Below are 14176 nucleotides of genomic sequence, written 5' to 3' on the forward strand. Positions count from 1 at the left end.
CATGGTCCAGTTATAACCCTCGATACCTGTTACAATGCTAACATCACAAATATTTTAAAATAATTTATTTTACAGTAAAAGTTATTTTTATTCCAAAAGTCACTTAGTGTCATACGCATGTACTCTGTTTATCTGTATGTGCTTAAAATAAAATATTATCTACAATAATGCCTCTTAACCTTGAACGTGCATACACATCTCTTGGGATTCTTGTTAAAATGTAGACTTGGACTCAGTAGGTCCAGAACCTAAGATTCCGCATTTCTGTCAGACTCCAGGCATTACCAGTGTTGCTGGTCCTTGGAGCCCACTTTGGGATGTCAGGGGTCTAGAACAGTATTGTCCAGTAGAAATATAATGTGACCTACATATGTAATATAAAATTTTCTTATAGCCACATCAAACTGGTGAAATAAATTTTCATAATATATCAAAATATTATTTCAATATATCAATATTAAAATTACTACTATTTACAATATTAAAATTATTAATATTACTGAGATATTTTACATTCTTTTTTTCACAGTAAGTCTCAGAAACCTGGTGTTTATTTTACATTTACAGCATCTGGCAGTTCATAACATTAATACCCCCAAATGGCTGTGGTTACCATTTGGATAGTGTGGGTCTAAAAGGCCTGGTTTGTATACCTAAGATACTTTGAATGTGTGACTGATAAGGTTAGCTCATTAATCCAGTGCTCAGCTCTTTTCTTTAGCTACACTTTGTCTGTGGAACTTCTAACATACTTCTTTTATAAAAAGAGGGAGAGTATACTTATCAGTTAATTGAGTGTATTAAAATATCACTTTAGATGGCATACTTAATGCCATCTAAAATATACATTATTTTCTCAATGGTTGTGATAATTCATCATAGAGTTATACTAGTACCTGTTTATTCATGATGTAATTTTAGCCTCCTTTTGGCACTTCATTATTGCCAGTTTTTCTGAAGGCATTTTACTTTTTTGTCAGCTCCTAAATTGATATTTGGAAAATAAAATCAGATGATGTTACTGTTCCTCTTAAAACCTTTCAGTGGCTTCGCAGTGCAAACCCAAACTTTTCACCATGGCCTACAAGACCTTACATGATATGATCCCTGCCACACATCTCCTTCCTCATCTGATGCTATTCTTCCTTTTGCCCACTGATCTCTAGCTGCTAGTCTTCTTGCTCTTTTTCCCAACAGCAGATTGTTCCTTGTATAGCCATTCCCTCTATCTGGGATTCCTTTTCTTCAGGATTTTGCTTATAGTTTGTTCATTTCTGTCTTTACTTAAGTCATCCTGGAGAGGCCTTCCTAGACCACTCAATCTCAAGTAGCCTCCCATTATTATTATTATATCAGCTTGTTTTTGTCTCTGCAGTATGTATGGCTGTTTGAAATTGTCTTTTTTTTTTTTTTTTTCTTTTTTTGTAAAGACGGGGTTTCGCCATGTTGCCCAGGCTGGTCGCAAACTCCTGGGCTCAAGCGATCATTCTGTCTTGGCTTCCCAAAGTGCTGGGATTACAGACGTGAGTCACCACACCTGGTCAAAATTTCTTTTTCAAAATTTGTCTGCTTATCCATCTGTTTTACCCACTAGAACATATAATAAATTATTTAAAAAATGAAATGTAAAGATAACAGTTGTTTATCCCATAGATTTGGAACATGCGTTGAAATGTCTTCAGCGTGAAGATCCCAGTTTGAAAGTGAGGCTAGATCCTGACTCTGGACAAGTAGGTATATTATTGCTAAACTCCAGAAGCCTTTCTATAAGAGTGTGTGTGTGTGTGTGTGTGTGTGTGTGTGTGTGTGTGTCTAAAACATTAAGTCTGTGTCCTGAAAGAAAAACCTTTCTTTTTTAATTCTCTCATAATACAAATTTCTGCTTTTATGTTGACTATCAAGCTAAATAAGCAAATTTTCCTTATATAATTACACTTCACATTTATAAACTATTTCCCAACATTTTTTACCATTCCTGAAGACAGCTTTTTGTGAAATTTTGAAATAAGGTTTAATCAAGGCAAAGCCTTGAGCCTTTTACGCTAAGGCTTATAAAAGAAGCATACTAGAAGGAGGATTGGAAGGTGCTTTTGAAGACAGTAAAACACCTAAAATGGGAGAGAAGTGATAGACTACAGTGTAACACTGTGAGAGGAAGTGGAGTTTTAAAGTAGGTGCAGAACTGTGCTGTATAATATAGCACAGTAGAACAGATGTTTTGATTCATCAAGAAATGATTAAATTACATTCTGCATCTTTTTAGGAGGACAGGGTAATGTTTACATAAGATTTTAGAAGGAGTTTCTTAAAAAGGTTATAAATTTATCTTTAAAAAGGATAAACTGATTTAGTTAACCTGGAAAAGCATGGAGTACTTTGTTTTCCCAAAATGCCAGCCAAATGAGGTAGTAATTTAGTTTAATTGATACTGAAGAGTATGATAACAGTAATTAAAACAGAAATGTTTTATTTTAAAAAACCTATTATTTAAATAATTGAAATGTAATCCCAGCACTTTGGGAGGATTGCTTGAGCCCAGGAGTTCAAGACCAGCCTGGGCAACATAAGGAAACCCTGTCTCTACAAAAAAAAAAAAAAAAAAAAAAAAAAAAAAAAAAAATTAGCCAGGCGTGATGGCATACACCTGTGGTCCCAGCGACTCAGGATGCTGAGGTGGGAAGGTTGCTTAAACCTGGGAGGTCAAGGCCACAGTGAGCTGTGATCATACCACTGCACTCTAGTCTGGGTGACAGAGCGAGACCCTGTCTCGAAAAAAATAAATAAAAATAATGAAATAAAATAAAAACTGGCACTACGTTTAAAAAAAAAAAAGCAAATAATACACAAATCTACCAAGTAAATAATTAAGTCCCTTTCTCTGTTCCTCCATCTCATTCTGCAGAGTAACCACTGAAAACTTGGTGAATAGCCTTTCACACTTTTCACCCAAACATATGTTCTTCTGTTGTGCTGTTATGCAGCAGCATAATATAGTTTTGCAAGTATATATGTACAGATACCTATAAACAAGTCATTTTATTTGTATTATTTTACAACTATTTTCCCCAAATAGTTCACTTTTTAACTTAAAGTATAGCAGTCCTATACCAAGTGATTTTTTTTTAAATTTGTGATTACAGTTTTATTACAGCAAAAGGATTTAAATTAGGATCAGCCAAAGAGACACTTAGAGCAAAGTCTGGGAGGGTTTTAAACATTTGCAATGCTTCCTTTATCCTCAGGGACATGTTACCCTCTTGGCAGAGTATTGCCAACCAGGGAAGCTCACCCGAGCCTTTGGTGGCCAGAATTATTATTGGGGCTTGATCATACTGTCCATGTAGTTGACCTTTAGTCTCCAGTCCCTTCCATAGATTCAAGCTAATACGCTAATACCCTTAGTCTTCATTGGTTCAAAAAAGATAAAAGTCAGTTTCTCCCTCATATGAAGGTTCAAGCTAGTCTGAAGGTTTTGACTGCTTACAAAGCTGTAAAGTGCCCTGGATGATTGGGAAATGCCCATGTTGTTGGGAAAGGTTTTTTACAAAGGTTATTCCCCCCATTTACAAGGTATAGCCCTCATTCTGATGTGTCATGACAGTTGCCTACATTTTCGTTAAGAAAGGGGCTTTGGCCGGGTGCGGTGGCTCACGCCTGTAATCCCACCTCTTTGGGAGGCCGAGGCGGGTGGATTACCTGAGGTCAGGAGTTCGAGACCAGCCTGACCAACATGGAGAAACCCCATCTCTACTAAAAATACAAAATTAGCCAGGTGTGGTAGCACATGCCTGTAATCCCAGCTGCTTGGGAGGCTGAGGCAGGAGAATCATTCGAACCTGGGAGGTGGAGGTTGCGGTGAGCCGAGATCATGCCATTGCACTCCAGCCTGGGCAACAAGAGTGAAACTCCATCTCAAAAATAAATAAATAAATAAAAAATAAAAGGGGCTTTACCCTCCTCTTATAGGCACCACCCAGAAGCTGTCCACATCAATTATATTCATCTTCCATTGGCCAGAAATTTGGCTTTGCGATTGGGAAGTGTTGGTATCTAGCTAAGTGTTGGCATCATTAGTCTTAGCCAGATGCTACTTGTCCAGCAGATAATTCAACTATCAAAGAAGAAGGAGAGAATGGCCAGGTAATTCATTGTTTATTGATTCATTATTCCAGTCAGAAAAGTCAAAAGCAATGTTTTGATGTAAAAGCCCCCGGCCAAAAAGAATTACAAAGGAAACTGTAATTAATTAAAAATAAGTATGTATTAACATCATACTTTTATATAGTATTCTGCAATAAATATAATTTACCCTTAATCTTTTATTTCATTCCTCTGGTAACCAGACTGTTCTGTGTGGTATGGGGGAGTTACATATAGAGATTATTCATGATCGAATCAAGAGGGAATATGGACTGGAGACCTATCTCGGGCCTCTCCAGGTGGCATATCGAGAGACCATCCTAAACTCAGTTCGTGCCACAGGTAAAAAGTAAAACATTTAGGATTTGCTTTTTCTCTCTTTCTGTCTTTCTTTCTCTATTTAGTTGCTGAAAGCAGTGTTCATAGTCACTAATGTCTTCTATCAGAGGAGACAGTTTTTATGTATGTGGGTTTTTTTTGTTTTTTTAGGATTTTGTTTTGAATACAGAAAGCCCTATTTCATTATCAGCCATAACATCTCCTGGATGACCACTCATCAACCAAGTGTCCTTTTCAGTGGTCATGGAATAGAGTAAGCCACTGAAATCGATGGCTTGTCCCAGTCCTCACTATCAGAACTAGTCTAAGAATTTGAAGTCAATGTGTTATTTTTACTCTATAAAGTAAAAGTAGAAAGTCAGTTTCAGTACTTAATAAATATGATTATTCTATGCTGATAGTAATCTTGAGAAACTATAGTTTTTATACTTCTATTCCCAAATGTAAAAACTCACAATTTTTCTACATATGATTTTAATTTGGTTCCCTTAAGCCAAAAAACATGACAACAATTATTGCTACTCACCCCCAAGAAGAAAGTGTGGAAAGGTTTGTGGGAAATTGTTTAAAAAAAAAAAAAGACGTTTAGGATAACCAGGTACTTTCAAGTTCCTCATTAGTTTGTGAGAAGTCCTGATGGTTACATTTCACTGAAACTTTAAAAATTAAGCAGAATACAGGAGCAAATAGCATGAGGCGTTCTCTTTCTGGACTGTTTATCTGGAAAAACTAAAAACGCTAGAGAACTCAAAATAACAACTTTTAATGTCTGAGCTGACTAGAATGTAATAGAATTTTCCAGAAGTCAAAAAGGAAGCAGGAGTAGTAATCTGGGAAAATAAGTCAGCACTATAGGCTATAGTTATTCTGGAAGAATCTGTAATTGTCTCTAACCTAGTGCTTGAGAGCCATATCCTCATGGAAAGAATTAACTAGGAAAAGTCCTTTCCACAAAAGCAGAGGGCAAGGAAACTTGCTTGTCTGGCTGTATGGTAAGGGAACAAGATTTCTGAGAATTTGTAATCATAGGCTTCTGATACAGGTCTTTAGCCTAAGTTCATAGAACCAGTGTGCCCTGAAAAACTCCAGACCAAGAAGAACTTAGTTCTTTAGTGTAAAGTGCTCATGGCTTGGTAGTATCCCAAGGAACCTGGAAAAAAGGGCTTCTCCAAAGATATCATCAACCCAGGCCTCAGATGCCACACATGGCCAGGCCTGGTGGCTCACGCCTGTAATCCCAGCACTTTGGGAAGCTGAGGTGGGCAGATCACGAAGTCTGGAGTTCGAGACCAGCCTGGCCAATATGGTGACCCCGTTTCTACTAAAAATACAAAAACTAGCTGGGAATGGTGGCGAGTGCCTATAATCCCAGCTACTCAGGAGGATGAGGCAGGAGAATTGCTTGAATCCCAGAGGCGAAGTTGCAGTGAGCTGAGATCGTGCCATTACACTCCAACCCAGGCAACAGAGTGAGACGCCATCTCAAAAAAAAAAAAAAAAAAAACCCCACACATAAAAGAATATTAACTCATAATAAAATTAAATCAGAAAACCATGAGAAAAAGCACAACGAGCAAAAAGGCAATAGAAACAATAGGTAGTCATACCAGCAAAGGCTTCAGTTATTGGAATTATGAGATGTAGAATATAAAATACTATCTTTGAAGAAATAAGAGAGGCGATAGAAAGTACAGTTGACCCTTGAACAACATGGGTTTAAAGTATGTATGCAGGTACACTTACACATGGATTATTGTCCTGCCTTTGCCATCCCTCAGACAGCAAGCCAAACCCCTCCTTTTCTTACTCCTCAGGCTATTCAGTGCAAAGATGACGAGGATAAAGACCTTTATGATGTTCTACCTTTACTTAATAAATAGTAAATATATTTTCTCTTATGATTTTCTTGGTAACTTTTTTTTCTAGTTTATTGTAAAAATACAATATAAAATACATGTAACGTGTTAATTGACTGTTTATTTGTTGGTAAGTCTTCCTGTTAACAGTATTCTATAGTAGTTAAGTTTCAGGGGAGTCAAAATTTAGGCATGTATTTTTTACTGCATGGGGGTTTAGCACGCCTAGCCCCCACATTATTCAAGGGCCACTTGTGTTAGTAAGGAACAAGAAACTATCAAAAATAGGTGCGATGGGCATGATCTCACATATGTGGAACTTTTAAGTCTAACTTGTAGAAGAGTAGAATGATGGCTACCAGAGGCTGAGGATTGGAAAGCTGGGGAAAGGAGAGATGTTGATGAAGTGGGGTACGGAGTTTCAGCTGGACAGGAGAAATAGGTTCTCATGATCTGTTACACAGCACAGTGACTATAGTTAATAATTTATATTTTAAATCTCAGTACAAAGAAATAAGTTTTTTGACATGATAGATGTTAATTTGCCTGATTTTTATCATTCCACGATGTATACATGTATTGAAACATCACATACCCCATAAATATATACAATTATTTGTTAATTAAAAATGAAATAAAACATAAAAAAGGATAATGGAATATCATGCTATTATCCATGAGATAATAGCTATTATCCATGAGAGGAAATGGTCAAAAAATGATGGTGAGGGGGTATATAAGGACACAGGAACCAGCTTGAAGAGACTCTGCTGGCCAAATCTGGATTAATTTGAATACCAAGTATAGACCATTGGGAAAAAATAGTTTCTAAGTTCATACTTATAATAATACATAGGTAAATAGGGAAGAGGAGGGAGGGGTCTTCCTCATAGTGGAATGCCAAGTGCTGACTGTTAGATGTTGGGGAGTAGGGCTGGAGTCGGAAAATAGTGCAGATGACTCTCCCAAACACGTGGAACAAAAAAGTTGCCGTATACATATGGCATAACAAATTCAAAATGAAGCAGAAGTAAACTATTGCTTAGAAATACATGCATATGTGATATAACACTAAAGAAAATAATGAGGATAACATATGATAGTGGTTGCTTCAGAAGGCATCTAAATATTGGTAATACTCTCTTTAGTAGTTTTAGGTTTCATGAATGCTCATTTTTAGCTTGTATATAAATATATATATACTCATATATAAACGTATATTTATATATAAACATGTATATATTGAGACAATGTCTTGCTCTGTTGAGCAGGCTGGCATACAATGGCAAGATCTTAGCTGACTGTAGCCTTGAACTCCTGGGCTTCAGCAATCCTCCCGCCTCAGTCTCCCAAGTAGCTAGGACTACAGGTGTGCACTACCATACTCAGCTAATTTTTATTATTTTTTACAGAGATGGAGTCTTGCTACATTGCCCAGGCTAGTCTCAAATTCCTGGCCTCAAGTAATCCTCCCACTTTGGCTTCCCAAAGTGCTGGGTGGGATTACAGGTGTGAGCCACCACATCCAGCCTGTATAATTTTAAATAGAAAATGTTTCACAGTATAAAACGTGAGCATAAAAAGGAATTATGAAGAATTATAGACTATAATTCTTAGTTTTGAATTTGGGCCATGAATCACTGCATTACATGGTCCCTCACATAAATATGGCATAGTTTTGTTTTAGTAAAATATTGGAGATTGGTAACAGACATAGTAAAATATTGGAGATTGTTGGTTTTTAGCAAATAAGAGATGCTGTTTTCAATCTTACCAAAAACACTTTACTGGTTTTTTGGGAAAGAAATTGTAAACAGTAAGTGCATAAAATATTGCTGGAAAAATACACAATATAAAACATTTTGTGGGTTGTCAGGATTTAAAGTTGTTTAATTTTCATTAGCTTACCTTTTATATTTGTAAAGGTTTTATCATTTAATATATTTTTTAATATAAAAGTTTGTAACTAAGAGGATTTCAATCACCTACAAGACATTTTGAAAAGTTTAAAAGTATAATCGTTGTAACATGTGCCTCAGCATATCTTAATGTTAAAACAATAGGTGATACAGAGCAGGTTTTTAACATTGATCAACATAGAAGCAGATGCTTTGTTGGTAGAGCTCTTTACTCTGATTTTTATACTGTATTTAGTGCCATTGTTAATATTCTCTCCCACTTTATCTTGTATGAGACCCTGAGCTTGTTGATGATAATTTTGCTGTTTATAGTACCTTGATACCTTTCCAGAATTAATCTCTGAGGTGCCATATTCAATTTGTTTACAGATACCTTAGATAGAACTTTAGGAGACAAAAGGCATCTTGTGACTGTAGAAGTGGAAGCAAGGCCAATTGAAACATCATCTGTTATGCCCGTGATTGAGTATGCTGAAAGTATCAATGAAGGCCTTTTGAAGGTCTCCCAAGAGGCCATTGAAAATGGAATTCACAGCGCATGTCTCCAAGGTAAGACACTCAAATGAGAGTAAGCATTAGTATCCCACTCAACCATTTAATCACTCCTTATATTACAGATTATTTCAGTCTTTTTCCTAACTTTGTTAGTGTTTTCTCCCTATTCCTTTGCACTTCTCAGTTACTTCTCACTTCACATCTAGCAGAGTATGATACAATTTTTTTCCCTTGTCTAGGACCATTGCTTGGATCCCCAATTCAGGATGTAGCAATTACTTTACATTCCCTGACAATTCATCCTGGCACCTCCACAACTATGATTTCTGCCTGTGTCTCAAGATGCGTGCAAAAGGTATAGAACTATCCTAATCCTTATGGCTTTAAGGTGACTCTTCTGAGTATAGTACCACTGATCTTGCAGACAGCTGTGTTTACAGAGCCTTATCTTGTGTCTTTGCCTCCTCAGCCTTGTGGTCAACAAGAGTTCTTATCATGGAGAATCTCTGATTTCTTAATCACCAGATTTTTATTTCAAAGAGGATCTTAGAAATTACTATGTAACATGGATTGCTATTGGAATATACTCTGATAAAGAGGCAAGCTTCCTTAAGTGACATTTCTGCTTTCCCCATCCCTGACAGACAGCTATTAGAGGCAAGCATGGTAGGTTTGAGTAGAAGCCAGATTTGAGGTTAGCTTGGCCCAAAATGGACTGTAATCTAAAGAACACTGAAGATCCAATATTGGTTCCAGTTTTGGAGATTGTTATTCAAATAAGATTGCTTTAGTGCTTGCTTCAGCAGCACATATACTAAAATTGGAACGATACAGAGAAGATTAGCATGGCCCTGCACAAGGATGACATGCAAATTCTTATAGAGTTCCATATATTTCTCTACTTATATTAAATTATAAAGATTGCTTTAATCAAGGACCATTGAAACCAGTTAAGTCCCACTGAATAACAGATTCAGGCTAAGCACCTTCTCTTCGCAAAGCATCAAGCAATGTGGTCTTCTTGGTGTGGTTATCTGGGGAGTTTGTCCTTAAGTGTCGTGGACCCTCCGCTTCCTGCCTCATTAACCTACCAGAACTGGATTAACTCCGAGGAGTGTGGTATGCTGAATGCTGATTCCATGCATTCTTCTCAGCATTGAACTACCCTAATTTTTTAGGTGATTGCTTTTGCATTATTTATACTTGGTTTTATAGCCATTTTTTAATACTTGGACTGTGTTTGAGACCCAGTTTTCTGTAGTTTTATTTGAATCCGAAATTACAAAGTTAATTTAAGTATTCCAAACCCCTAACCTAAGAAAGCCAAACTTGATATCTCTTCGACATGAGTTTAAATTTATACTTCTTAAAAAGCTTTTTGATTAAAAACAAAGCTTTGAAAAAAGTTTAAATATTGTTCACCTAAGAGTATGTTGGAAATGTTACCTGCAAAGTAGTTATGACGATATTGTTGAGAAAATTCACCCTCAAGTAATTTAAAAATTTTTTTTTTTTTTTAAGAGACAAGGTCTCACTATGTTGCCCAGGCTGGTCTTGAACTCCTGGGCTCAAGCAGTCTGCCGACCTCGGCCTCCCAAACCCAAAGTGCTAGGATTACAGGTGTAAGCCACCATGCCCATCCCCAAGTAATTTTTAAAGTTTCTCTGGAAATTGGTTTTAATATTGAAACTAAGGTAATCTGAAAAATAATGCAGTTTCTAAATTGACCCCAAGCCCTCAATATATTGGCCTGTCCTTCAAAATGTAATATGCCTTCTAAAAATAAAGTCTGCATTTCCATGTTCATTTGCCTTTTTAATAAGATTATGCCAGAGAACAAGAATTAACTTTATGGGGGCTTACATTTAGTCATTAGTGTTAATTCGTTACTTCAAACAAAACACTCCTAATGGAAGTACTGCTACCCTTGTTAAGCTTCTTCTAATGGGGAATCTCCTCTCTGCTTGTAAGTGCTTCATGTATTTATTGAGTCATCTGTGTTGTGCTTATAGTTCACCAGGCACTGAGAAGGACACAAATAGGATTATATTTTACTCTACCTAAAGGAGCTTGTGATTTCATAAGAGAATTAAATATAGCCAAAGTATTAGATAAAATGGGTGAATGCCATGAAAGTAGTAGGAAGCAGGGAATTGGGGAGGATTCTTGGAAAGATTTATATTTGAGCTGAGATGATTTTGGAGGACGTGAGCATGGTGGGGGACATTCCAGACACAGATAAGAGTCCTTTTAACTGTAGTACCAGATGAAGGCAGGGGAGTTGTGTGTTGAAAAAGTAAAATGATTTCAGACTGTAGAGAAAACTTTAAAAACTACATTAAAGAGTTTGAACTTTGTTCTGAGAATGGTGGAGCATAATTTAAAGGTTTTGAAGAGAGAAGTATCAAAGTACAGAAGGGATTTGAATAGGGAAGAGATAGTAGAGGACAGGAAATGGACTAAGTTTGACCTAGGATGCCAGCAATAGGAATGGGAAAAACAAAAAAAATCTTACAGCTTACTTGGGGAAAAGGAAGTCAAAGGTGAACTGAAGACTACTGATGTCATCATCAGAAAAAGGGATGTGCATAGAAGTGTTTGGAGAAGAAAATGATGAGCTCAGTGTGGGACATGTTGGAGAGCTGCCGGATATTCAGACACTATCCCAAAGCAGGCCAATGGAGTACAGGACTGGAGCACTCAAACTATGGGCTGCATAGGATTTAACGTTTTTGAGGAAGCCATGTTGAAGTCGTTTTTGAAGCTCTCGAGATAGGTAATATTGACAGGAAAAGATTGTGAAAAGAGGACTAAGAACAGTTCTGTGAGCATGGTATGCCCTAGTTAGATATGCAGAATTTAATCTTTTTCTTTGTTTTAGGATTTTTTTCTCTTAATTTTTACATCCTTTTCAATTCCATTATTTTATTCTGAAAGACATTTTCAGTTTCCACATTCTTTATATATGCATGTTCTTCTTGGCCTTTGAAATCTAAGATTCTAAATAAGAAAAGATTTTACATAATGTTTCTACTACCTTATTGCACTAAATTTTTCCTTTTTTTTAAGCTCTCCCCTTTATTGCTGTCTCTGGCATGTGGCATGGCATGGACTGTAATTATAGACATCAGGAACAGAAACATGAGGTTTAAATATGAACAAATGAATCTTTGAAAGGGGAGGACTTTCTGTGACTCTGACCACATGTTCACAGGCATTTTTTATAAACATCCCCTTGCATCATACCATACAAAAGATCTATAAATTCTGTTATCATGCTTATTATACAAGCAAATATTATAGTTGTTGACGTCTTATAAAACGTTACCTTTAAAGAGAGAGTTAAAGCAAGCTTATGTCTTTTTGTATGAGCTCTAGGCTGTATTTAAGTTTTTATTTATGAAAGATAAGTTAACATTCTTTAATTTCTTTAGGCTCTGAAGAAAGCTGATAAACAAGTTTTGGAGCCTCTGATGAATCTTGAGGTTACAGTAGCTAGAGATTATCTCAGCCCTGTCCTGGCAGATCTGGCACAAAGAAGAGGAAACATTCAGGAAATTCAGACTCGCCAGGACAACAAAGTTGTTATTGGATTTGTTCCCTTAGCAGAAATTATGGTAGGTACTTTGTAACTGAAAAGTACATATTCTTAATTCAGGGGATATTATATGCCAATGAATAGACAATCAGTAACCTGAAAGAAACATTAAGGCTTTGATTTAGAGAATACATGTTAAGTTTCGTTTCAACCAGCAGGAATGGTTAGGACTTTGAATTTAAATTGTTGGCGAAATCCAGGGATTATAGCACTACAAGGGGGTATTTACAGTCCCAAAATGTGGTACCAGCCTATATGACCATTTTTTCCCTGCCAAGCATTTATCTTATTTCCACCATTGTCAGTTTTAAGGCAAGTTATCATTCTTCTCCCGTCAGCCTCCTCTGCTCCAGGACAGGCACCTGGGTTGCCAGCAGAGTAGTAGGAAGGGCAGAGCCATCTAACAAATACATCTGCAGCACACTTGCACTACTCTGCTTTCTGTCCTCAATATTTTTATATCCAACTTACCCTGAAAAAAGTTAAATCATCTGTTTGAAGGAAGTGATATGGCTAAGCCACAAAAGTGGCAACATCACTTTTCCCTAATAGTCAAAAGATAGTCAGCAGGAAGAGAAACTTGAGGCTTAAATTTGATAATATAAATGACTTAAATTATTTTGATTAGGGTTATTCAACTGTGCTTCGAACGCTAACATCAGGCTCAGCTACTTTTGCCTTAGAACTATCTACTTATCAAGCCATGAATCCTCAAGATCAAAATACACTGCTCAACCGGAGAAGTGGTTTGACCTAAATGTTTTAGTTTTTGGAGAGAAATTCAGGAGCACCTAGCTACTTCATTTTCAGTAAGAACAATTTTTATTGCTTTATTTATTGGACAAATAAAGTACTGTTTCAGTACATTCAGAGAACTAGATAAAAGATATAACTTAAGCTTTGATAGTGGCACTGGAGCCACCTGTTTTAATTTATATAATGAGAAATGTGCTTTGATGTTTAAAGCCACTGTACCTGAATCATGCTGTTCATCTATGAAGTTATTACTATAAGTAGCCTTCAGAAGAGTGGTATCACAAAGTTGTGTTTCTTTTGTGTCCTTAAGCTTGTCTCACAAGAAAGATGCCAGGCCTCTAAATGTAATAAGATAGAGGGTCAAAGGTTCAATCAATAAAAATATTTTATTCAAAAAACAGTCTAATATCTTATTTTACATGATTTCAAAATAAAGTTGATTGTAGTACAGATTGCTGTGGCCTTTTTCCCCTCCATTTTTTACATGTTCTCATGGTTACAATATCCAGCATAAAGAGGTTGTGCAGCTATTCCACGTCTGTAGATAACATGAATAAAGATATTTTAGATTGATTTAGATTGATATCATTCATAAAGATATTTTAGATTGATATTCATGTCATCTTAGAAACTTAGAATCACTAAATCACAGCATTACTGAAAATAAGGGAAGAAAATTAAAGCAACGCAAGATGGAGTTCTAAGTTACACCAACATTTTTTGTATCTATAAAACAGTCACAAGTCTGAATATATCTTCTTTACAGGTATTATTACTTACAAAAAAATAATTCCTGGTTTCTTCTAATTACTATTTGTTAGGTAACATACATTTCTATTTATAGCAAAAAAAACTAACACTGAATAAGAAGGTTAAAAATCACACTGGACTTAATAGATTTCTTACTTGACCATCCTGCAGCGGTGCCTTGTCAGTCTGTCATAGGCGTCATCCATATCTCTGACATCTTTGGAACTCCAGAGTCTCTCACCAACAGCACTTGCCCGAGGCCTAAAATTTAAATCACACATTCCCCCCGCCAAGCAGTTTAAATTTATGTTTAGCACTTTTGT

General features: G+C 36.3%; 2 protein-coding genes and 1 non-coding gene across 3 annotated transcripts in view; 2 read left to right on the top strand and 1 right to left on the bottom strand.

The window, feature by feature from the left end:
* The window catches only part of GFM2 (GTP dependent ribosome recycling factor mitochondrial 2), a 45888-nt gene extending 32333 nt beyond the window's left edge, over positions 1 to 13555 (top strand). Inside the window, exons 16-21 of the mRNA XM_003810463.3 lie at positions 1654 to 1730; positions 4344 to 4482; positions 8624 to 8803; positions 8989 to 9104; positions 12184 to 12366; positions 12976 to 13555. Coding sequence (XP_003810511.1) covers positions 1654 to 1730; positions 4344 to 4482; positions 8624 to 8803; positions 8989 to 9104; positions 12184 to 12366; positions 12976 to 13104 — 824 coding nt within the window. The 3' untranslated portion in view covers positions 13105 to 13555. The remainder of the gene's footprint in view (positions 1 to 1653; positions 1731 to 4343; positions 4483 to 8623; positions 8804 to 8988; positions 9105 to 12183; positions 12367 to 12975) is intronic.
* LOC112439874 (U6 spliceosomal RNA) lies at positions 9540 to 9645 on the top strand. Its single transcript, XR_003028107.1, has one exon. It is a non-coding gene; the product is annotated as a U6 spliceosomal RNA (small nuclear RNA).
* HEXB (hexosaminidase subunit beta) overlaps positions 13471 to 14176 on the bottom strand; it is a 35746-nt gene continuing 35040 nt past the window's right edge. The window contains exons 13-14 of the mRNA XM_008962826.2: positions 14010 to 14114; positions 13471 to 13641 (exon numbers count right to left, since the gene is read on the bottom strand). Of these exons, the coding sequence (XP_008961074.2) occupies positions 13584 to 13641; positions 14010 to 14114 (163 nt within the window). The 3' untranslated portion in view covers positions 13471 to 13583. The remainder of the gene's footprint in view (positions 13642 to 14009; positions 14115 to 14176) is intronic.

The sequence above is a fragment of the Pan paniscus genome, chromosome 4 (assembly GCF_029289425.2).
Source record: "Pan paniscus chromosome 4, NHGRI_mPanPan1-v2.0_pri, whole genome shotgun sequence".
Lineage (NCBI taxonomy): Eukaryota > Metazoa > Chordata > Mammalia > Primates > Hominidae > Pan > Pan paniscus.